The sequence below is a fragment of the Heloderma suspectum genome, chromosome 1 (genome assembly GCF_057233095.1).
Source record: "Heloderma suspectum isolate Gila_16-S chromosome 1, 16-S_ref, whole genome shotgun sequence".
In the NCBI taxonomy this organism is placed as follows: domain Eukaryota; kingdom Metazoa; phylum Chordata; class Lepidosauria; order Squamata; family Helodermatidae; genus Heloderma; species Heloderma suspectum.
This window is the reverse complement of record NC_139458.1, coordinates 200524398-200548378: the sequence shown is the minus strand read 5'-3', so window position 1 is coordinate 200548378 and position 23981 is coordinate 200524398. Positions and strand designations below refer to the sequence as shown.

The window sequence follows — 23981 nt, the reverse complement described above, 5'->3', positions numbered from 1 at the left end:
AGCAGGCTTTTTGCATCAGTCCAACAAACTCCATATCCATTTTTTCCCTGTAGTCCGTTCCAGATACTTTAGCTAGCACAGAATAGAACAGCACAGTGCATAAAGTCCCTATTAGTCCTCTCCCACTTCAAGTGATCTAGCTTTTGGAATATTATTGAAGACAACCTATACCCATAGCCACATCCCACTGAAGAAAAGTGAGGCCTTCATTTATATGACTGGATCTGAATGGTATCCTTAGATAACAGCCATTGATATTTGTCTCTTCCATGAATTTATCCAGTCCAGGAGTGCAGAACCTCAGGCTCAGGAGCCAAATCTAGCCTGCCTGTGGGCTAAATCCGGCCTTCCAGGGTTTGCCAAATGGCCATGCTTCTTGGCCCTACCCCCTTCCCCCCAACCGCCAATCATTTGGTAGTTTCCCAGGTTTTGTGCAGTTTCCCCCCCCCCTCCCATTCTAAAAGGTTGAAATGCCTCCCCTAAGGCTTAGTTACTGGGAGTAAGAGCTTTCAGCCTCAATATGTAGGTATATTTGGTACTTTGGCCCCACCTTTTTTGCCTTTGGTCCCCCTGAGAGCTTCTACGAAATGGAATTTGGCCCTCAGGCTGAAAGAGGTTCTGTACCCCTGGTCTAGTCCTTCGTCGACGCAAGCATGCTACCAGTCACCATGAAACTGATCAACTATATGCTTTATTTCTTTCATTAGTTTTACACTCGTGTATAATTCTCTCTCGTGCCCTGTAGTTCCAATATTGTGAGAAATAAAGAAAAACTATTACTCCCCCCCAAATCATTCCTGATTTATATACATCCCATCATGCCTCCACTTGCTCAGTGCCTTTCTGACTGCAGAAGTCCAAGGACAGCCCTTCCAAAAAATAATTTACACACAAGAGAACCAAGCAGTCAGTCCAATATTACTTTACATTTTTATTTGCAGCTGCTCCTATTCCCAAAGAAGAAAGCAGCTATTTAATTTCAAGCTCCTTGTCTCTTTGGGAATCTGAGCTGTTGCAAAGACGGTTTCAAAGATCTATATCTGGTTGAACATTCAGTTCCTGTGGCCTTAATTCATTAGCCATAGGACACGGCTGCCTTCTGTGTGTTCTACGTCTATGCCATAATATGAATAATGGGAAGCCACATGAGGTTGTATATTTACATTTCATACCAACTCTGCCTGTCTGTCACCAAGTCTTACATATGTCTAAATTAGTTATGGGCAACTCTCAAGATGTTTTGGCCTACGACTCCCATCAGCTCAAGTCAGCACAGCCAATGGTGAGGAATCATGGGAGTTGTAGGCCAAATCATTTGGAGGGATGCAAGTTGCCACCCCTAGTGTAAATGATTTGCTTAGATCTAATCCAAAAGCTATTTAAGAAGTCTTTGGCCTGGTTCACACATAATGACAAACCAGAGTATGAGTTGAGTATGGGTTGTCACTGAATTGTTGTTGAATCGTGGGTTGTTGTTGAATCGTGGATTGTCATTACATGCGAACCCTGCACTACGGTTTAACTATGGGTTGTCACCTATGAACAGCCCAGATTTCACAACCTAACAAACCATGGATTCTCTTGCTGGGTTTTTTGTGGTTATCACTCCATAGTTAAACCATAGGGCAGGGTCTGCATGTAACAACAAGCCACGGTTCAACCCATATTCTCGGTTCTTGCTGTGTGCTAACCAGGTCATAGTATAAACAGTATTATATACAACTGGTACTTTTATTACTTTTCTTTGCTCTTTTTCTGGTTCTCCTACATTCCTTTTTTATTACAGTAGCTGAACTGTACAGAAATACTCAGTAGTGACACACACTACTGACTTCTATGAGGAAATTATGACATTTATGGTATAATTTTATCTATCCCCTTCCAAATAATTATTTTATTTGTTTTTTATGTTGGCAAAAAATTGACACCACCACCCCCATATACATCACTTTGTATTTATTAACAGTGCACTTCACCGACCATCCTCCCAGTGTTGAGCTATTTTGGGGGGATTCCTCTAAGCTTGCATCAGAGTTAAAGATTTGAATAATTTGCATCATTTGAACATTCTGCTAGTACTTCATTAACTTCATTAATTTCCTTTTTCAGGAAACTAAAAAGCAAAGAACCCAATTCAGATATTGTTTTAGGGCTTCTCCACGCAGAGAGTTTTTGTCCCACAATTTTATGAGGGCTTTGGTTTCCAGATTCTTTCCGGGATTAAGATCGCCCTTTACATGCGCTTCCCCCCCACCTTCTCCCCCTTTATCCGTGAGTTCTATGTTTCATATATACAGCCGCTAGAAAGTACTGTGGCCTAGGTCCTCTTATGGTGGGATTTCCTCTTTTTACAGAGAAATGGAAAACGGATCTGTTTGTTACTATATTATTTCTGTTTCAAATTAAGCAGCAGAAATGCTTGGAAAGTACGAGAGGCAATGGAGGTCGACAACGTCATGTAAAGGACACACAAACTGCTGTGAGTGACCAATCTCAAGTGCAGGATAAAAGCCCTATGTGGAAAAGCTCTAAGGCTAAGTGAAAAAGATCACAGTTTACCATTTAGGAACGGGCCCAGCCCTACCATTATGTAAAGTGAGGTTCTGCTTCACACAAGTGATTTTGGATGTCATAAATGGGTAAAAACGTATTAGCAACTTAATTTATTGTTGTATTTTTACTGCCAGGATGGCCAACAAGAGCTTGTGAGATTTTCTGCCTCTGGTGCCAAAATAACTTGACTGGCCTTCCATACCATGCCCCTTGACTTGCCAGAGGGTCGGGGGGTGAGAGGATGTGAGATTTGCTGCTCCACCTCAAGCATGCTGGTCTGGCTAGTACGCTTGAGGTTCCTAAAGGAAGCTGTTGTATATCAAATTTGACCATTGGTCCATCTACCTCAGTACTATCTATACTGACTGGCAGAGAGAGACTCTCCAGGGCTTTAGTCAGGGGATTTTCCTAACCCTACCAGGACATGCTTAGGATTGAACCTGGGACCTTTTGCATGCAAAGCATGTACTCTACATACCTTCTGGAATTCTTTTCACACATACCATGTGGCAAGGTGCAACTTTATCAAACACAGTCATTTGTTCAAGCAATATTTGTAAGAAATTATGGTTCCGCCTCCTCCCAACCTAGCAGTTTGAAAGCAAGAAATTGCAAGTAGATAAATAGGCACCGCTTCGGCGGGAAAGGTAACAGCGTTCCGTGCACCTCTGTGTTCAGTCATGCTGGCCACATGACCACGGAAGCGTCTTCGGACAGCGCTGGCTCTTCAGCTTAGAAATGGAGATGAGCACCGCACCCTAGAGTTGGACATGACTGGTTGGGGACACCTTTACCTTTTTTTTTTTTATGGTTCAGCCACCAGTGTTGCCAGCACCCTCCCTCGAAAGGTATTCTTATTTCTTTTACAACTACATGGCAGGAAGATATCGAGCAGATGTGGTATCACCCAGTGTTACAAATTTTATCAGGCAAAGTCACAGCTACCAAATATTTTCCCCATGGCAGCTATTAAAAAATCGTCTTCCAAGGTCAGTCACTGGCAACTCAATTTAACCCTAGTGACAGTTATTATCCAAGCACTGAAGCACGATAAATTTGTGCCAGCAAGATCTAGTTTTACAGCACAATCCTAAATATGCCTACTCGGAAGTAAGTCGCACTGAGTTCAGTGGGGCTTACTCTCAGGTAAGTAGGTATAGGGTCACCACTTTAGATAGCCTAGTTGATCCACTCCAAGCCTTACTCTCAACGGTAGTTGCATCATGCACATCTATGTCAGCTTTCCCCAAACTGGTGCCCTTCAGACGTTTTGGACTTGAACTCCCAATGGCATGGCCAATGGTCAGGAATTCTGGGAGTTGTCATCCAAAACATCTGGAGGGCACCAGATTCGTGGAAGCTGGTATATGTTCTGAGAGTACTATTGGTCAATGCTTTAGTAAATCGGATTCATTTGCCCCATTTATGCCAGCTAGCAACTGTCCGCAAAGACTTATCTTTTCTTGAACTAGCCTCAGACAAACATTTTCCAAGAAAGTTACCATAAAATAACAGATTAATAAATTGCCGCTTAACAGTGACTGGTGCCAAATTTTATGGGTATTGTGGGGGGGGGGGGAGGAAAGTATCAACCGTTAAATCATTTTATTTTAAAAAACTGAAAGATAATGAAACAGTACAGGCCTCCTCAAATATTTATATACACACACACACACAATTTCTATAGCACTTCGAAGTGTTCAAAGCTCTTGATGTGCATTTCCTAGCTGTACTCCTTGCAACACCACTAGAAGGTTAGTCAGTAGTATCCCCCATATTTCACATGAGGAGCCTGAGCCTTAGAAAGAGTGGTTTGCCTAAGGCCATCAAGTGAGTTCATGGAAAAGGTGAAATTTGAACCAGGGACTTCTTAATTTATAACTCAGTCTCTTACAATGTCCTGTTTTGTATTTGTTCAATATACTATTCTGTTCAGAGTTCTCATCTTACTTGTATACACTATTATACGTGTTCTTGGTGCCATGTTGACTAAGGCTATTCAAACACTGTTATGGACCACTTGCTTACCTGATGTGACCAATCAGCTCAATCAACTTGTGGCTGAAGAAATACGCTGTCAGTTCAGACACATGACTCAGGACAGAGCAGACCCCAAAAAGAGTGGTGGTGCCATTCAAATCCTCCAGGTGCCAATAAAGAAAGGTGAACACAAAGCCATATCCAAAGCCCATAAACCAAGCTACGAACAGTACAGAGCCGTACTGGATACTGCACAGTAACTTTATCAAGTCCCAAAAATTAAAGGACTGCAACTGGCTTGTGTCGCTACGGGTCTCATTAGAGGAGTCTGTGGAGGAATTTCTATCCACTTGAGAGACTTCTACTTCTTTGTTCTGGTTTTCCTCTTGTTTGTAGTGGCTGTAATGGAATCGGAACTGGGTTGCCACAATCAAAGAAAGAGTCATCAACACACCAAAGACTATGAAAACAATCCTGTAGTTCTTGTACTCCGGAGCTTTGCAGCCTTGGCCTTCAATAAACACTTCTATACGGGTAGAGTCAATGCCAATCCCCACTGAGAGCATGGCCAGTCCCCAGCCCAGAGAGCCCCACATTCGTTGCAGCCCATAACGATCCCGGTGCTTGCCAAGATATTGCAGGGTCACAGTGTCCACAATAGTCACTGATGAGGCACTGAAAAACTCTCCAATAATTACAACCAGAAGGATGAGCAGGAAGATGGCTTCTACCTCCTGATGATCATAGGCAAGAGTGACCTGATCAGGAAATGCTGCCTTTGTGGTGACAGCAGGCGACACTGTTACATTTCCCAATAGTCTCATGGTAACAGTGCTCTCTTCTTCCTTTAAAGCATGCTTCCCATCTCCATTTTGAGTAGGCAGAGGAAATATGGTTTCAGGATTCACAGGCAGAACTGCGTTCGAAGTTGGCAAGCTGTAAGTAGGCAGGTCTCTTTTCCCTCGGCCCTTTGGTAACGTAGTTCCAACAGTGGGCAGTGCAGAAGAAATGGAAACATTTTGTGGGGTTGTTGCAGAAAGGTGGCTGGCATTGGTAGGATGTACTGGCACTGGGAACTTTGGTACGCACCTTAAGGTAGCTGGTTTAACAAACCCGATTCCCAAATTAAACAACACCCAACATAGGAGTGAGAAGAGGAGGACAACCTTTCCCTTTTTAAAGCGATCCGCCACTACTCCCCAGAAGGGAGCGCTGCAGAACTCAATGAAGTACCTTATTCCCACCAGAAGTCCACTTTGGCTAGGGGTCATGCCCAGCTGTTTGTAATACACAGGCAACAGTGGGTAGAGGGAACCATAAGCAGCATAAAAGAAAAAATAAAAGACTTTTGAGACCAGAAGATCATTGTTCACTTTGACACAGTGCCTTTCAAGCCAATCTAGCTCCTCATCTGGAATGGTAGTGGTGGTCTCTGTTGAAGGTGTGTCACTTTGGGCTTGGAGGTCTTGCTCCTTGGAAATTCCATTGAAGGGATCAGCAAGCACATATTTCCTCTTTTGCTCCTCTTCGTCATCAGTTAAAATGGCTACTTTATCATCGGTTGCCATGGCTTACTGCAGGTATAAGATACGCATCTGGCTCTCCAGTCTTTAATTCACGTAGCCTGTAGAGACACACAAGAGCCACCACAGTTAAAGACCACACTGAAACATATAGTACATTTCAAGTACTGTAGAAGAAATATTTATTTTATCAGACATGGAGCTCAAGATCTTAAGTGGTACTTTAGCACTAAACACAAATGTATTAATTAACCCATCTGCTTCCTTCAAAAGATATGGCAGCAGTAAAGAACTCAGCTTTATTACCGACATTATCCCTCTACTACAGTAACTTAGGCACCTGCACTATATGTAAATGCAGAATTATGAATCTTTTACATGTGATTGTCAAAAAATCAGCTTTCCTAGGATTCTTATTGCAGTAATTACAGTATTCCAATAAGGAAAAGAAATATTTAGGGAGTAAATTTAGGCAGGCATTTGGGGTGGGTTAGGGTATTTTAGAAAATGTTTTTATTGTAGAATGTTATTGTTTTATTGTATGTTGTACATCGCCCAGAGTGGCTGGGTGACCAGCCAGATGGGCGATTAATAAATTAAATAATAAATAAATAAATAAAATATAGGTATCTGAAGTATATCTACTAGAAATTACTATCAAAGATGGAATATTCTTTATTAGTCAGAAAGAATATTATGGCTGGACTCCAAAGATGCTCATGCACATACGCAAAGCACTTACATTCTTTGGATGCTTGGCACCATACAGAAAGCCACACTGCAGGATCTTCTGATATTCAGTAGGGGCCTTTATGAGGTACAAGGGGCTGCAGTAGGAAAGAGGGAACTGAAAAGCCCTAGTGTTGATGCTGAATATCACACATAGCCCTTTGGATCCTGGCCTATATCAAATCCAAAGAATCAAATCCATTTCACACCACAAGTGACAAAAAACCAATGACTGAGAAGAGGAAAAAGTCATATGAACAACAGCAAGTCTCAGACTGGGGCATGATTTTTTCAGTAACGGTTAACACCACTGATTCTGCTACTACAAGAAACATACGTGCTTGGAAAGAGTATATGCACAGTCCACATAATTCATACTGTCAAGGGGGGAAATCTGAAGCTGCAACATGTTACAAGGGAAGGAACAGTTCCTGGATGATTGGGGGGTCTTCAACTCAGGGAAAGGGTAAAGGGGTGAGCCAAAACGTACAAATGTCTCACAAACATTTTCAACAGTGTCAAAAGTTAGGGATGGTTGAGGAATTTGATCTTTGCAAATTCCCATACAAAATGACTTGATCCACAACTCTTGGATAAATGTACAGATCTGGGTGGAATCTTCACAACAACGTAATGAGAAGCACATTGGAGTATTACCTGGATTTTCATGGAATCGGCTTTGGTCCGTCAGGGACATACAAAGCAAGATAAGCCGAGTGTACCACACCTTTGAAATCCAGTTTTCATGGGTCACACAGTGCTTGAAAGGAAACATACTTCCAGGTGGGGGGGAGGGGGAGAGTAGAAATGAACATCATCAAACTGGCAGGGGTTGCTCACCCAATGAGAGAGGCTTGTTTCTTGCCCCTGTCTGGGCTCCCTCCCACTACTACATTATTATAAATGAAGGGCAACTAATTTTTCCCCAGGTGTGCAGATTTCCCTGAAAAAGCCAAAATCCCTGATTCTCGAGTGGAGCATCTGAAGGCTCTCCCTGAAAGCCTCCCAACCCCCCAATTTCAGAGTTATTGCTTCTATGTCCCCCCCTTTCCCCTTCTCCCTGCTCACAATGAGAAGCTCCCATAAACCCGAAAGATTGGTACTGCAATAAAGCTCTTCGCTTCGGAGAAGGGAGTTTACATAACAGAGAAATGACTTACAGAAACTTCAGAACATAAAAGAAGCATCGCATCGAAATAGTGATTTAAGAGAGCATCGGAGAAGCAAAAGAGCACTTTAGGGCAGGTGTTGGAAAGGCAGGCAAGTTACTAAATGAGCCTTTGACCCTTTAATGCTTTAGTGCCTTAGCAAAATACCATGGCTCCGAATGCACAGAGATATGTTAAAGATTCACTGCAGGGGAGCAAGATTTATTTCTTACTTATGAGTAAACATGCACAGAAGGGGGGAATATGTTAAAGGTTAAAAGCAGGCTACCTAAGGTGAATGAGTGTCCTCACTACTGTTGTAATGTGAGGAGTCGCTGCTGCATTCCTGGGGATTTTCTCCATGGGAAAACTACTTAGATTGGGAAAACAAGAGGGAATGTGGCATGTCACTGCCAGGTCACAGAGGCATAGCCAGGATTTAATGCGGGGGGGGGGGCACACTTTGGCAAAACCACCTGGGAGCCACTTTAAATAAAAAAAAAATCAGAGTAAAAGGAGTTTCAGAAAATGGCTTTTCAAGAGGGAAGTGGATGGTTGGCAGCAGATTGGTGACAACGTCATCTGTCGCGAAGGAATTCAGACTGCTCTAACTTCACACCAAATTGCTCGTGAAGACAGCCCCCTGAACTTCGCTATCTACCGCACTTTTCTGAACATTCTCAGCAGTTCTGTCAAAACACCCATTTATATATGTACTTTGAGGGGAAAAGATACATTTAAATGTTATTATCACACATGTTTAAACGTATTTTGAGTGATTTTTTTTTAAATTGCAGATTGATGCAGAAAGAAAACATTATTATTGGTAAAACCCCACAAAAGTGACGTGAAACAAAGTCTCATCAACATCAAAAAGTGGCACTCTTTATTTTATTTATGACATTTATATGTCACCCTATAAGATGACATATTATTCATCTATAAGATGAAGTTCTCCGGGTGGGTTACAATAAACAAACAAAAACAATTCAAACAGAAAATAAAACACAAAATCATCGAATCAAATGCAACATTAAAAAGAACAGAACAAAACTCACAGCACCCCAAAATTAAACACACAGATGTTAAAATGTAGAGGCCCAGACAAAATAAACTATTTCATGTAGTGACATAAAAGGGGAGTTTCAAAAAGGTAATCTGCCATCTACACCAGGGGTGGGCGACTTTTGGCTCTCCAGAAGTTTTGGCCTAAAACTCCCATCAGTCCTAGCCAGTGTAGCCAAAGGTGAGGGATGATGGCCCTCCAGAAGTTTTGGTCTACAAGTTACCCACCTCAATCTTCCTTGACTTCATGGTGGTTGTTTTTTACAATATTTGACTGCAAATAAATAAGTGCTCAACTGTTCAACTGAAAATGGTTGATTGGTGGTTTGAACAGGAGGCCAACCCTACAAGCTAAAGAAACTGTTAGGAAGATTTAAAAACACCACCACTAAAGTGGTTATTTTTCTTAGATATTCATTATTCCAGGAAATCACACTGTTTCTATTTTTCTACATTCACCCTGGTTACTGATGGCAGTGTGGTTTTCTACATGCGCTGTGATACTCTGCAAGCCTCTGGAGGAGATTATCATTTCTCAGAAGCCTTTTGTAAAGATATAAAACTAGACTAGATGGATGCTGCTCGGTTGTTAAAGAACGAAACAGCATTTAGCTAAAACGCATTCAAAGGCTTGAGTAGAGACTCCAACTTATTCTTCAGAGCCATTATACTTTTGTGAAAGAGCCCTTGCTGTTAAACCACGTAAATAGCTGCCGAGTGAGATAAGGACTTGAAATCAAGACAACCACTTTGCTGAAGTGAATACAACAAAAAAAGATGCTCGAGGAAATACATTCATCCAAACGGGTTCATCACACAGGGGCAGAAATCCACATCAATACTGGGGCTTTCTCCATCTGGTTTCATTGCGGTATTAAGTCAGGCTCCTTTACACAGTTGTTTCTATCTCATTACATTCCGTCCCTTACCTTTTCACGGGGTGGCTACTTTTCCACAAAAAGCCATTACAGGCACAGGGGACATCGAGCAATTTCCTCCCTGGTTCTTGCCCCTTTCCCTCTCCTTGCAGATGACTGGTGGTTTTGTTGTGATTGATACACAATGCGGGTGGAAAGCAACCTCCACTGAACTGCCCGAATCCTGCCCCCACAGGCATGGTTTTCCCAACAAACTGCTGGCACGCTGGCTATTCTGTGTAGTGGAGTGAGCAGCCGAAGTCGGAAGCAAAAGTCAGTGCACTGCATTTAGCCATGGCATGGCAGCAAGCTGGCAGGTCAGTATAACACACCCACCACCCCGACAGCACTGCCATTGTCATCATGACCGCAACCCCAACAATCCCAAACAAAATGAGTTTTTCGCACTACAGGAGAAGTACACAGGCAGGCCATGGTGCTTCTGTTGCGTGGGCTGAAAAAATACCGCATTTTCTTCCGTTTGGGGATAACATGGGATAGGCTGTGGGAAATGGCAGGAGAATCACTGGAGAATTATAACGTCATGCAATGGGCCTGCAAGCTTCCGTGAGTGGCCAATCATGAATGTGTGAGAAACTGTAGGTGTAGAGATGCCCTAAGAGCTCTGAGATATATATTCAGCCAGAGGGGTGCTGTAATAACATGGGAGAGGAATGAAAAGAGCCTCTTTGTTCAGGGTGAACTAGGCTCTCCACACTAACAGCTAACTGCATGGAGGCCTGGTTCACGATTCCTCCTCAGGGAGAGAATCCTGGGAACTGGGCCTCTGCACCAAAGACTGTTTGTGTATAAGACCTGGTTCATCTGCACGGGGAGAGGAGGGGCAGACTCCTCCGCCATCCAATTACAGTGCCATTCGGCTGAATGTATGTAGCAAGGCAAAGGGTCTAGCATGCTACCCTACCACCACTCCAGGTGCTTCCAGACAAGGTGTTTATCATGCCATTATCCTGCCTTATTCATGGATGTTCACAGGGTCCAGCCAATGTCATCTTCTACTTGCAACCCTCCCGTGTTTTCCCACCACTTCTTCCATCTTTTGCTTTAACACAGAAAATCCATTAAAGAAAAAAAGATGGAACAGCTGCACAATGGCTTCTCGTTAATGGCACTAGGAGCCCTCTGTCTGGAAGCACCCTCCACTTCTACTTCAGTCACCAGAAAAAAAACAATTATGTAAAGGCATACGTCCCACCACCATACTTAATTTCACTTATCTAATTTAAGGTACATTTTGGAACTAATCTAGTATAGTGGAAGAAGAAAATTAGGATTGAAAAGGAATATGTGAACAGAGAGAGAGGAATACTGCAGATGTTGAACCCTCTTTATTATGTATAACACTGTACTACCATTTAAAACAGGGCTGGGTAACTTGTGACCCTCCACAAGTTTTGGCCTACAACTCCCATCATCCCTCACCATTGACTATTTTGGCTAGGGCTGATGGGAGTTGCCGGCCAAACCATCTGGAAGGCATCAGTTTACCCATCCAATTTAAAGGCACAGAGTTAATCAGAATTAAGAGGGTTCAATACCTTCCTATTGGGGCATGGAGTTGTCTTAATATAGGCCATGTGAACTTGCCTGTATATATCAAAATGTTTTTGTTTTTAATAAAAGCTTAGGATTCTGAAGATCCAAGCAAGTTTAGATGTAGGTTAGACTCGATGGCCTTGTAGGCCCCTTCCAACCCTACTATTCTATGATTCTATGAGATGCTAGAATTGTGAAATGAGATGCAGTGACTCATCCTAGGGCCACCCAAGACGGACAGGTCATGGTGGAGAGTTCTGACAAAATGTGGTCCACTGGAGAAGGAAATGGCAACCCACTCCAGGATTCTTGCCAAGAAAACCCCATGGAACGTATCACAACGCTAAAAGATACGACGCCAGAAGATGAGCCCCTCAGGTCGGAAGGTGTCCAATATACTACTGGGGAAGAGCAGAGGGTATTTCCAAGTAGCGCCAGAAAGAGTGAAGCGGCTGGGCCAAAGCCGAAAGGACACTCAGCTGTGGATGTGTCTGGTGGTGAAAAGAAAGTCTGATGCTGTAAAGAACAATATTGTTTAGGAACCTGGAATGTCAGATCAGTGAATCAAGACAAGCTGGAGGTGGTCAAACATGAGATGGCAAGATTGAACATCGACATCTTGGGAATCAGCGAACTAAAATGGACAAGCATGGGTGAATTTAATTCAGGTGACCATCATATCTACAGATACTGAAGATGAAGCTCAAATATTTTGGCCACCTAATGCAAAGAGAAAACTCTCTGGAAAAGGCCCTGATGCTGGGAAAGACTGAAGGCAAAAGGAGAAGGGGACGGCAGAGGATGAGATGGCTAGATAGCATCACTGATGCAATGAATATGGACTTGAGCACGCTCCGGGAGAGAGCGGAGGACAGGAAGACCTGGCATGCTATGGTCCATGGGGTCACGAAGAGTCGGACACGACTGAATGACTGAACAACATGGAGATACTTAAACTTCTGATTTTATAGCCATCAGAAGGAGCCTTTCCTTATATACAGGAAAACCCCAACCTTGTAGCTGCTTTCATCACTCACACCAGCTGAAAGAAAAAGGACTGTTTTTCTACACTTTATCATCCTGTCCTAAAACACCAATGTCTCTATCCCAATCCCCTGAAATATAAAGAACATTAACGCCTTGCAACGTAAGATCTATGGTTGTCAGAATAATTCACAATCAGATTTCACCTATCAATCCCCAAATTTTAAATAAAAGTCTCATCTATTTCAGACAAAATGATGTGTGCAGATGGGTTCCAGCAAAGAGGATTACTGAAAGCAAAAAGCTGACAGAGGCTCATACCTCAGGCAGACAAATCTCCAGCGTAAACTACGTCTCTGATCACAGGTGATAGTACAGCTTGGGGAAAAGTTCTTTACTCTCAGATAAGTAGACTGGAGGTAATTTAAGGCTTAAAAAGTTGATGCCACCATTATTAATTCCATCGTGAAGTATCACATAATATCTTTTAAGGAGTCAGATCTAGAGAAAAGTGGGTAAGTACCAAGGAGAAAGATAATCTCATAATGAAAATTAAGCATATCAAGTGCAGAAAGAGTGGTTAATAAACATGAAGTAAATACTTTTGAGAGAGGCTTAAAGAATGGTCTGAGCAAAAATTATGATTCTGTACCACCGTGTGTAGTAGCAGTTGTTAATTAAAGCACCTTAAAGGAGGCATTGATCAATCCCTTTATTTGTCCCAGAAGAGAGACCAACTACCCATCTGCATTTTGCTGACAAAAACAGCTAGGTTTTTGTTTTGTTTTGCTAAGGAAGACTGGAGGGCAGGGGAATAGTAGAAATCTAGTCTTCAAGCAGCCAGTTCTATACTGAAACTTTCAAAGCAAATCCAAAGCCACATGTTATAGTAACAATGCTAAACAATATGGCTGTGAGAACACTTTTCAACCTGTTCACCAGCATTCCTGCTCATTTCTAGCTATTTGGTTTTTTGCTCACCCATAAAGCCCTTTCTTGCCAACTCTCATAACTGATCTCCCTTACTATATAACCTATAGCAGCCTTCTCCAACATGGTGCCCTCCAGATGTTTTGGAGATGGCAGTACAGTGTTATACATAATTAAGAGGGTTCTTACCCTACATCTCCCAGAATTCCTGACCACTGGCCATGATGGCTGGGGCTGATGGGAGATGAGGTCCAAAACATCTGGAGGGCACCAGGTTAGGGGCAACACCCCTATGGACAAATGACCCACTGGAATTGATATGTGGAGTGGCAGAAGGACCCACCAACTTATACTGCAGACAAAAGAAGCACTTTTTTTCTTTCTTTTTTTACAATAAGGTGTTATATGAGCACAGAGCATTCCAGGGACATCGGTAGCAACTTATGCTATACTCTTGAACTACACAAACTCTACCCCAGCAACATGCTATTCTGCCCCATGTGCTTTTTGGAGCTGTTGTGTCATCACAGAAACTAAGGCAGTCTTATGTGCAGCAGCCACACGAAAGCACCCATTCACACAAATGGTACCATTATACCAGCACACCTGGCTACAATCCACACTAGCTTCTTTCTGCAATAGTAAGCAACGAAGAAAGTACTACCTCAACCAAGTGAAATCAGTGTACATTGCTACTATCAACCTAGCGTTGTTATCTGCTCAATAAGCCATGATTAATAAAAAAGGCAGTATACACTGTTTGTAAATGTCCTTTTAAGAGAGCAAATGGGACCTGCACCGTTGATACTTACAACAGCAGAATGTGTCCTATTATTCACATTACTAGGCCTACTGATTTCAGAGGATGCCTCAAGGGACTTGAAACATAATCCTAAGCTTGTTTACTCAGATAAAAGTCCTGCTGAGTTCAATGGGGCTTGCTTTCTAATATGTGTGCTTCAGAATGCAGCCTTACTCATTGGAAATAATTACATGCAAGCTGCTTAGCACATTGGTGTAGTCTCACAAAAGTCACTGGGATTACATTGGTGCAAACAATCATTCAACGTTTTACAAATAAAGGGTTTAAGAGTGCAATCCTAGACATGTCTACTCAGAAGTAAACCCTACTGAGTTCAATGGGACTTACTCCCTAGTAAGTGTGTATAGGATCACAGCCTATAAGACATGTTTATAGGCTTTTGCTTTTATCTGTTGACAAAATGAATTTCCAGTGAACTGCTATATCAATGGTTTGCATTTCCAAAGCCCTTCTATTAATTACCACGGTAATGCAGGCCTCTCTAGCAATATATATTAATCCACATTAAGTGCTTCACGAAAGCCTACCTTAGCTTTGACTTTTTCAAGCCACCACTGTCTGAAATTAGTGATTTGCCAATCCTCTACTGTGACATCTATGTAGCCCTTCCTCTATTATTACCTCACAGCACACCATCTCTCCCCATCTGCCTCTGGTCAGTGGAATAGGAGGCTTGTGGGTGGGCTGTTAGGTTGTTGGCATGGCCGGGTTATAAATTATAAACATAAAACAAACTAGGTCTTGTGACCTAGGTGCTTCCAGATGAGGCTTTTATGGTGCCACTGCCCTGCCTCATTTACATAATTTTACGGGGGTCCAGATGACAATGTCTTCCACTTGTAACCCTCCCATGTTTTCCGAATTCCACTGCTTCCTCCATCTTCTTCCTTAATGGAGAAAATCTGTTAAGGAAAGAAAGATGAAACTGCTGCACAATGCCTTCTGATAAGAAGTGCTAGGGCTTTTCCATTGGAAGCACCCGTAGGCAGCCTTTCATTTAGCTTTGGAATAGCAGTATATTTGCGATGTGGAAATGTTTTGAAACAGTCACATGGCCAGTTCATCACTTTTTTTTTTAAAGAGCTAAAAATGGAGGTATTAAAACCTCTCCTTAAAAAGGAGTGAAAAAATTCTCTGCAGCCAGCTTTGATAACAGGTGAGAAGTGAAATAGGAGATCTCCTGTAAGAGCATGCAACCAATGATTGATGTCTAATATTTGCATATTCCATCTGAAAGGGGATGGACATCAAAAGGTCTGAGATCTTGAAGGAGCAGGCTCAGCTTATGCTGGGCTGTCTCAGGGATACGCTACGGATAGAGTCACAACTCTAGCAGCAGTCACGTTTGTATTTCATGATGTAACCTTACTCATCCTTAGTCTTCAATACTATGACCTGGTTCACACGTAACAACAAACCAAGCCTGAAGTTCTGCTCTACTAGTATAGAAAATATAGAGTTAGATGAGCTTCCACCACGCGTTGAAAACTTGGTTGTTCAGGCAGGCATTTGGGGTGGGCTAGGGAAATTTTAGGAAATGATGTTTTAATGTGTAATTTTATTGTTTTTAAACTGTTTGTATTATTGTACATCGCCCAGAGTGGCTGGGTGACCGGCCAGATGGGCTATTAAGGAATTAAATAAATAAATAAAAATAAAAAAATAAAAAAATGGACCAATGATCTGACTCAGTATAAGGCAGCTCTCTATGTTCCTTCATTTGTTTGTACTGTGGCAAAGTCGCTTTCTTAGTTATCCAGCTCCACAATCTTTGTTGATTCATCAAGTGAACCTTAAAGTAAATAACTGATTAAACCTGCATAAGGTTTAATTAATTTCCTGATTAAGCCTTGGATATGTCATATAATACTTGGGAAAGGAAAAAGATATGCTGGCTTTGTTTTTAAGATGATACACGTATACACTGAAGCAAGCAAAAAACTAAAGTGAGGCATCAAATCCAGAAAGAAGGAGAAAAGAAAAACTAATTCTCAAGAGTGCTAACAATGAACATTAATTGCAGCCCATAGTGTTTCAGAAGAGTAGGCTCCTTTGAGGGCAATCCTACACATCCAAATTCTAAAAACAGGCCAAAACAGTGTACAGTGATGGTGACTGTCTTTCTTGCATCATCAGAAAATGTTGAAGCAGATGCCATCTTACAAGAGGCATCCTCTCCGGTGTGAGGTTAAAGGGGGAATGCCTTTTCCAAAATAGTTCCTGCCATCTGTAGTTTTTATTAACTTTCGTTAACTTTTTAAAAAATCATCCTTTTTAGTAGATTAAAAGGGGATTTAATCAATTCATCCAACCAATTAAAGGATGGAGTCCTACTAAGAAGAATTTTTTAAAGGCATTCCCCAAATATCTCCCAAAATAAACTCTCTATTTTATCCAAAATATAAACGAAGGGCTTGTAATAAGGATAAAGTAACCATTCCACAGACAGGTGGCCAAAAATACAGACTGTCTTTGGCGACATCTGTAAAATAGTTTACTATATCACTGCTACATAAGATGGCAATCTGCAACAACTGCCTCCACAGGCTACGCATTGCATATTGCAGCACTGGTGTGAAATTAAAGTGAGATACATACTGATGGGGACTCTCAAGTGGAACTGCATTATTTCCTTAACCATCCATTTTCATTTTAAAGAAGTGCCATAAGCAAAATCAAGGTAAGAAGAGCTCTCTCCTCCACATTAGGACATATCTAGATGTTACAACACAAGTCATGTTTTGGCTCTAGCATGACTTGATGGAATGGTTAGGCATGCACAAATGGGCAAAGATGTCAGCTGTGAAAGCAGACTGAGGAAAATGTCCCATCAGGCTCCAAACAACAACATAAGACTTACATCCCACTGAAGGGCTGATATTATGAAGAGGCTGTGAAAGAGATAAACCAGAAATAGAAGCATCTGAAAATCAGATCTAAGGCCCTGAGCACAGGAAGCATAGATAAGATTAAGAGAATACTCAACTTCTAAGATATACAAGAGATAGAACATAAGTGCCTTGTTGACAGGTTCCATCTAAACTAGCATTCTACTTCCAGCAAGGGTCCTCAGCCTGCAAGCTCACAAGTATGAGATGAAGCTAATTGCTTTTCCCTGTTTATCCCCAGCATCCCTCTAGTATTCAAACGTATACTGCCTCTTCGCATTAGAGGGCCCACTTAGCTACCATTACTTATTCCCCCGCCCATTATATTTATGTCACACCTTTCTTCCATGATGGAATTCACGGTGGTTTACATCAGGGTGGGCAGGCTGCAGATTTGTGGGATCTACTTTGGTTTTTTTACTAGAACACTGAAATCCACCAACTGAAGTCTGGTGCAAAAAACACAACACTTAGAATTCTGTTTCCTTCCCTCTAGCAATACAATATCCCTTTTGAGATGAAGCCACTGGAAATGTACACCATATCCCAAATGCAATCATACCATAGATGTGTAGATAGATATGAATGAAATGTAAAAATATACACTCAAATAACAGAACACTAGCAACACATTAATGTGGCCAGGAAGCACCAGACTACAAAAAGTAGGAAGTAGATACTGGAGTTTTTTAAGACATTGTAAATGTAAGGCAATGCAACCAAATACGAAGACAGAAGCTGAGAATCTGGGACAAAAAGGCCGGCTGAAAGATAGGCTTCCACTACTACAAAACTAGAATGTCTTCTAAATTTTTCTAAGTAGGGTTTTTCAAGGCAATGCATTCAACACAAAGTGCTGGAGACTTGGTGGGCGGAGACAAGAAGTGTAGACATTTCTAGTTAGAGGAAATTGCAGCATCACAATACTATAGGGAAGGCAGTGACTATTGAGATATGGAAGGCATCTTAGCTGGGTGGCTAGAGTTAACTGCAGTTGGGGGCGAGATTCTTTAGGCCAAGGATGGGGACCCTATGGCCCTCCAGATGTTGGTATTATTTATTTCTTTAATTTCTATACAGCCCAGTAGCTGAAGCTCTCTGGGTGGTAGACTCCAACTCCCATCTGCCCCAACCAGTCTGGCCAATCATCAAGGATTATGGCTGTTGTAGGCACCTGCAGCCTTCCAGAACTATTGGACTACCTCTCCTCGCAGAATAAAAGAGATTTTGAGAGGCCCAACTCTTTAGAAGAGAAATCTAATAAACACTGTGGGAACTCCCATGTGAATTAATAAACAGTGTAAACCACATCCTCCCTGGCAGACCTTGTATGCACTACTATGCATAGCCAATCTGCCACATTTGTAAAGCTCCTTACTTCTCACTCTTTTAAATAATTTTTTTGCCATTTAACAGTTATCCCACTTACTTGATTTCAAGTTCTTAGGTCACTCAGCAGCTACTGACATGGTAAAACAGCAAGGGCTCTTTCACAAAGTTGTATAAATATCCTGTTCCTATCAATTTACAACTGTTTTCTTCCAAGCAGGGGCCCGGAATTCAGTGAACCACACACACTTGAAGAAATAAGAGCCTTTATTTCAAACTTTGCCAGAGACTCCAAGTATGGAACTCACAAGTTAACTAAATTCTTTCTGGGCTGGTTCAGGCAAAACACTAAACCACAGTTTAACATTACGAGAAGAGTGGGCCATTCATTCAGAAGGTCCAAGGTTTGATCTCCAGGTAAAGCAGGAAAATCACCTGCCTAAACCCCTGGACAGCTGCTGCCGGTCAGTGTCGACAATAGGGGTCTAGATAGGCCAATGGTCTGACTCACTATTAAGGTAGCTTCCTAGGTTCCTAAGCCTAGGCAGGCCTCAGGCTTGCACGTTCCCCTCTCTTCTCCCAGCATGGCTGCGAGGAGTTTGGAAGCTTTTGCTTCCATTTTAGAACAACCATAGCTTGCTACGTTGTTTCAACCGAACAAACTGTTGTTAAACTTAACTATGGCTTGTTGACACAAGCCAACTTCAGCCCATAATTTAAGAAGCTGTCTTGTGTTCCAACATTGCATAGTTGGGATTAACCATGGCTAATGTTGAGAAACAATGCTAAACTGTGGCTAATCTAAAATGGAAGCAGAGGGTCCTGTTCTCCACATTGTGGCCATACCAGAAGAGGAGAGGGAAGGGGGAAGGCCATGAGCCTGAGGCTCACTGCAGCTCATTCTTGTAACACTACCATGATTTAGTGTTATGTGTGAACCCTCGAGTCTGAGGACTCATCCAGACAGCAGCTTTTCCACACTCCTTGTTCAGCACTGCAACACTCAACTAGAAGTTCTACATATACCTTTGGAAAAAGCAAATATTATTTCTCCTTCCCCTCCCCCCAGTGAGACCAAGAAGCCAGTAGTATGGATCGTATGGCTGTTCTGGTCGACTGCCAGCTCCTCTCAACTGTGTGGATTGACAGGAACCCTACACTGGCCAACAGTCCATATTAGGACTATGACAATAGCAAATACTAAAAAAAGTGCTCCCAAATTCCCTAAATTAGAACAATCTGGAGCAAGCAATACTTCTGTACCTTATATGGTGGTTATGAGAATATACTGGTTTAAGGATGTCCTTTGGTTATGGGCACTGTTTTTGTATAAGTTGAAAGATGGAGGTTCTTGCTCAGCAGCTTCGATAATTGGTGGTTACTCCAACCCTACCTGCCTGGCTGGAAGCTGAAGGAAATAACTTCACAGTTTTAATGCAGTTAAAAGTTTTGGGGTAGTCTGGCAAGCAGCGGGCTAGAGGGGCTAAAAGGGAAAAGGGCTATAGCTCAGTGGTAGAGCACATGCATTGCATGCAAAAGATCCCAGGTTCAATCCTTGGCATCTTCAGGTAGGGCTGAGAAAATCTCCTAGAGAGTAGTTGACAGGCAGTGAAAAATGGACTGATTCGGCATAAGGAAGTTTCCTATGTTTCTAGGGGTTTGCTGTTGTTTTGGGGGATTTAAGCTGCTTTAAATACTAGTGTTGTCCCTCTGGGTGTGTGCTTGCTCTCCACCCCTGCTCACAATGGATAGTTGCAATTAAACAGATTATTTCAAGAAAAATCAACCTCATCTCTCTGTTCATAAAGAAATGGACCTTGTAAAAAGCTGGCCTGAAATACTGTTCAGTGAAGTAAGAGGTGCAACACAGTATGAAACTAAGGTGGTCAGTTTTGTCAGATGTTTTGTCAGTCTTCCCAGAAGAGAGCTTATTTTAATAATATTGAAACAATTATTAAATCTTGAAAAGAGATCCATCATTTCAGCCTTGTATTCTGCTTTCTAATACACTCATGATACATTCTAATCTACTGGTTTCCAATTGTCTTACTGTAGGGAGGGGGAAGCCATTTAGGTTGTTGTTGTTGTTGTTGTTCATCGTTGAGTCGTGTCCGACTCTTCCTGACCCCGTGGACCATAGCACGCCAGGCCTTCCTGTCCTGCGCTCTCTCCTGGAGCGTGCTCAAGTTCATATTCATTGCATCGGTGATGCTATCTAGCCATCTCATCCTCTGCCGTCCCCTTCTCCTTTTGCCTTCAGTCTTTAAAAAACTCATTAGGGCTGACCTATTTGAATGTTGTGTCTGTAAGGGCACTATACTCATTATTATGCCACTAAAATAAAAACAAAATGCATATGCATGACGAGTGCGCACAGAGATCTCTGCATTTTATGTACCTAAAGCACCTCATGTATTTTAGGCTGCAATCCTACACTCGTTTACCTGGGATCATGCCCTTGAAATCAGCGGGATTTACTGTTAGCGACTTTTACAAATAATATATAGTGATGGTGGCGACAGCGATGAGAAATATATACGGTGTTGCCTTTTACCAAAGGGCGAGTGCACGCAGAGGAGCGAGCATGCACGCGATTGGTTGCATCTAGCTAGCTAGTCCTCTTGCCTTACTAACAACCGCCCAGTTGCTTTTGCTTTGCAACGTTTCTCTTTCCACCGGCAATTACATTTGCGGAAGTCCCCGCCTGGCTGATGCCGGCTCCTTGGCACATCACGAAAACAAACAAGAGGCGGATTTATTAACGTGATCCCACTATCCCCTAGGCATCGAAATAAGAAAGCCAAGGCCGCCACCTTATCCGATGCTCATCTTATAAAATGTTAATTCCTCTTTCAAAATGTAGATTTAAAAGGTACGTTGAACGAAGCTCAAACAGAAAGGGGAGGCAACGGATTGCAAAGCGAGTTCAACGCAACAAGCCAGGCAGGTAACCCCAGATACTAATAAAGTGCCTTAGTAATCAAATCACCATCATCATCAAGGGCTGCTATCCTCTTATCTGAGGGCAAGTCCCCCAGATCCCAGTGAGATTTACTTCCAAGTAAACATGGAGAGATCCAAGCCGTGGGGACCACTTGACAAGTTTACTGATCCCCCCCCCCCCCGCGACGTTTACCTATTTAGCCACTCTGCCTTGCCCGCAAGTTGAACGCTTAAACACGGTTCCAAACGGGGCGAAAATCCCTCCTCCGACCTACCTTTCTAACGCATTCCCAGGAGGTGGCGAGCGGAAAAACCTACGCCGCGCGAGCTGAGGAGCCCACGGGAGCCACACAAGCGCAGGCCCCCGCTGCCCTTCCTAGAGTTTGCCCCTTTATTCCAGGAGACTAGCCAAGCCTAGCCCACTCCGCTCCCTCACACACGACCCACCGGATGCCTCCCGTGGCCGCCTCTCCTTCCAGGCGCCATGGCCGTGTCGTTTCCCGCAGCTCGCGGTCGACTGCCTGCCACGAGCGCTGTCAGCCGCTCGGAATAACAACAAGCGGCCGGGCGCCCCAGCCCGCCCCACCTTCCCCGAGCCTTTTGTTCTCCGCAGGGTGGGAGGGGCCGGGGGAGTCCGGGCTTCTGCTCAGGGGTTTTCACTCCCTTCGCAGGCGGCGGCTTACCTCGGTTCGGCGAGGGGCGCTGTTTGCGCCGGGAGATGACAGCAGCCGCTTTTCCAAGGCGGTGGACGCAGCTACTGCAGGGGGCGGCCCTGCCGGCCGCGGTCCGGGCGCTGCTGCTGCTGCTGGCCGGCGGACAAGCGCCGCGCACCATCTCCCGCCGCCCCACGCCGCGTCTGGCCGACGCCGCTTTGGCGTGCACAAGCGCGCACACAGCCGTGCAGGGCCCGCCTCCCCGGGTTGCACGCCGGAGGACGCTTCTCCCACCGGCAGCGCTCGGTTCGCCCTCCCGGGGCGACTCTGGGCAGCTGAACACTTCCGAAGGAGGCAGGACCCGGCAGCCGCCAGGTGCAGCCCGGCAGCGCTCCGCCTCCCCGGCTCTGCCGGCGCCGCGCCTCTCTCCTCCCTCCCCAGGCAGCGGCTCCTGCTGCTTCCCTCGCTGCCCCACCCTCCCCTTGCAGGAACTGAAAGAACTGGGCCTGTTTAGCCTTGAGAAGAGAAGACTGAGGGGAGATCTGATAGCGCTCTTCAAGTACTTGAAAGGTTGTCACAGAGAGGAAGGCCGGGATCTCTTCTCGATCATCCCAGAGTGCAGGACACGGAATAATGGGCTCAAGTTACAGGAAGCCAGATTCCGGCTGAACATCAGGAACAACCTCTTGAGTGTCAGAGATTACCTGGGGAGGTGGTGGGCTCTCCCACACTGGAGGCCTTCAAAACGAGGCTGGACAGCCATTTGTCGGGGATGCTCTGACTTGGATTCCTGCATTGAGCAGGGGGTTGGACTCGATGGCCTTGTAGGCCCCTTCCAACCCTACTATTCTATGATTCTATGATGATTCTATGATTCTATGAACCTATTCCTCGCCCTCAGAGCCTGAGCGCCGCAACCTGTTTACAGTTGCAAGGCTAAGCAGCACCGGCCCGCGTTTGACGGAACCAAGCGTGCCCGAGAGCGTGTGCAAAGTGCCTTTCCCCGCCTCATCAGCATTATTTGTTAGATTGGGAGGGTTATGGTGCCTTTCAGTCATGTTCCCAGGGTGGTTTGCGAGAAAGAATAAAACAATTAGGCTGCAATCCCATATACGTGGGAATAAGTACCACTGAACGCAGTAGGGCTGAGTACACCTTCATAGGAGTGTGCTCTTAAAATGTGAATACAAACAAAACATAGGGTCATATTCCAGGTTAGTCCTACTTAGAATGGACCCACTGAAATTAATGGGACTTAAGTTAGACTAACTTCCGATACATCTCACTGGATTCAGCCATAATAACCTAAAAGGCAGAATTGGCCCAAGACATTCTGTTGCCTGAGGCAAAGGATAAAGATGCCTGCTGCCACATTCCACATACAGAACCTCTGAGGGAGGTTCAGAGGATGGCAACAAAAGAAAGGGCCTTTTTGGTGCCCCCTCCCCCAATTATAGAACACTCTTTCCAATATTGGTCTCCCTGATGTCAACATTGCCATCCTTTTGGCACCAAGTTAAGACTTTCCTCTACTCCTAGGCATTTGACAGCATATGATAAGGTTTTAACGGGTCCTGGGATTTTTGTTGCTGATTATTTTTAAATTGTTTTTGCGTGTAAATAGTTTTTATGTTGTTTTTGAAGGGAGCTTTGGCTATTGGGCAGTATAGAAATATAAGTAAATAAATAGAAATTTTTTAAAAAATACAGACGTGAACTGGACTGGCAGTTGAATGTTATTTCAACACTGGCAAGGGGAAAGTGCCCCCCATCGCACCCCAGGGCAGCAGGCTACTGTAGGGCATGCAGAATGTGTGGCAGACCCAGCTCTATCCTCCAACAGAGGAGGAATGGCTGGGGTGGAGAGGGGGCACCACTGCTGCGCCCCCAACATCTGCCACTTGAGGTGGTTGCCTCCATCTGCCTACCAGTACCAGACCTCCTAAAAGGTTACAAAAG

General features: G+C 43.7%; 1 protein-coding gene across 3 annotated transcripts in view; it reads right to left on the bottom strand.

Annotated features, from left to right (window-relative positions):
- Positions 1 to 22455, bottom strand: part of MFSD6 (major facilitator superfamily domain containing 6) — a 55533-nt gene extending 33078 nt beyond the window's left edge. The window contains exons 1-2 of one of the 3 annotated variants that reach the window (XM_084816157.1): positions 22053 to 22455; positions 4582 to 6157 (exon numbers count right to left, since the gene is read on the bottom strand). In XM_084816157.1, coding sequence (XP_084672283.1) covers positions 4582 to 6101 — 1520 coding nt within the window. In that variant the 5' untranslated portion in view covers positions 6102 to 6157; positions 22053 to 22455. Of the gene's footprint in view, positions 1 to 4581; positions 6158 to 21644; positions 21954 to 22052 lie in introns of those variants that run through there. The other 2 variants (XM_084816177.1, XM_084816167.1) reach the window with 2 other exon arrangements.
- Between the last annotated feature and the right edge of the window lie 1526 nt (positions 22456 to 23981).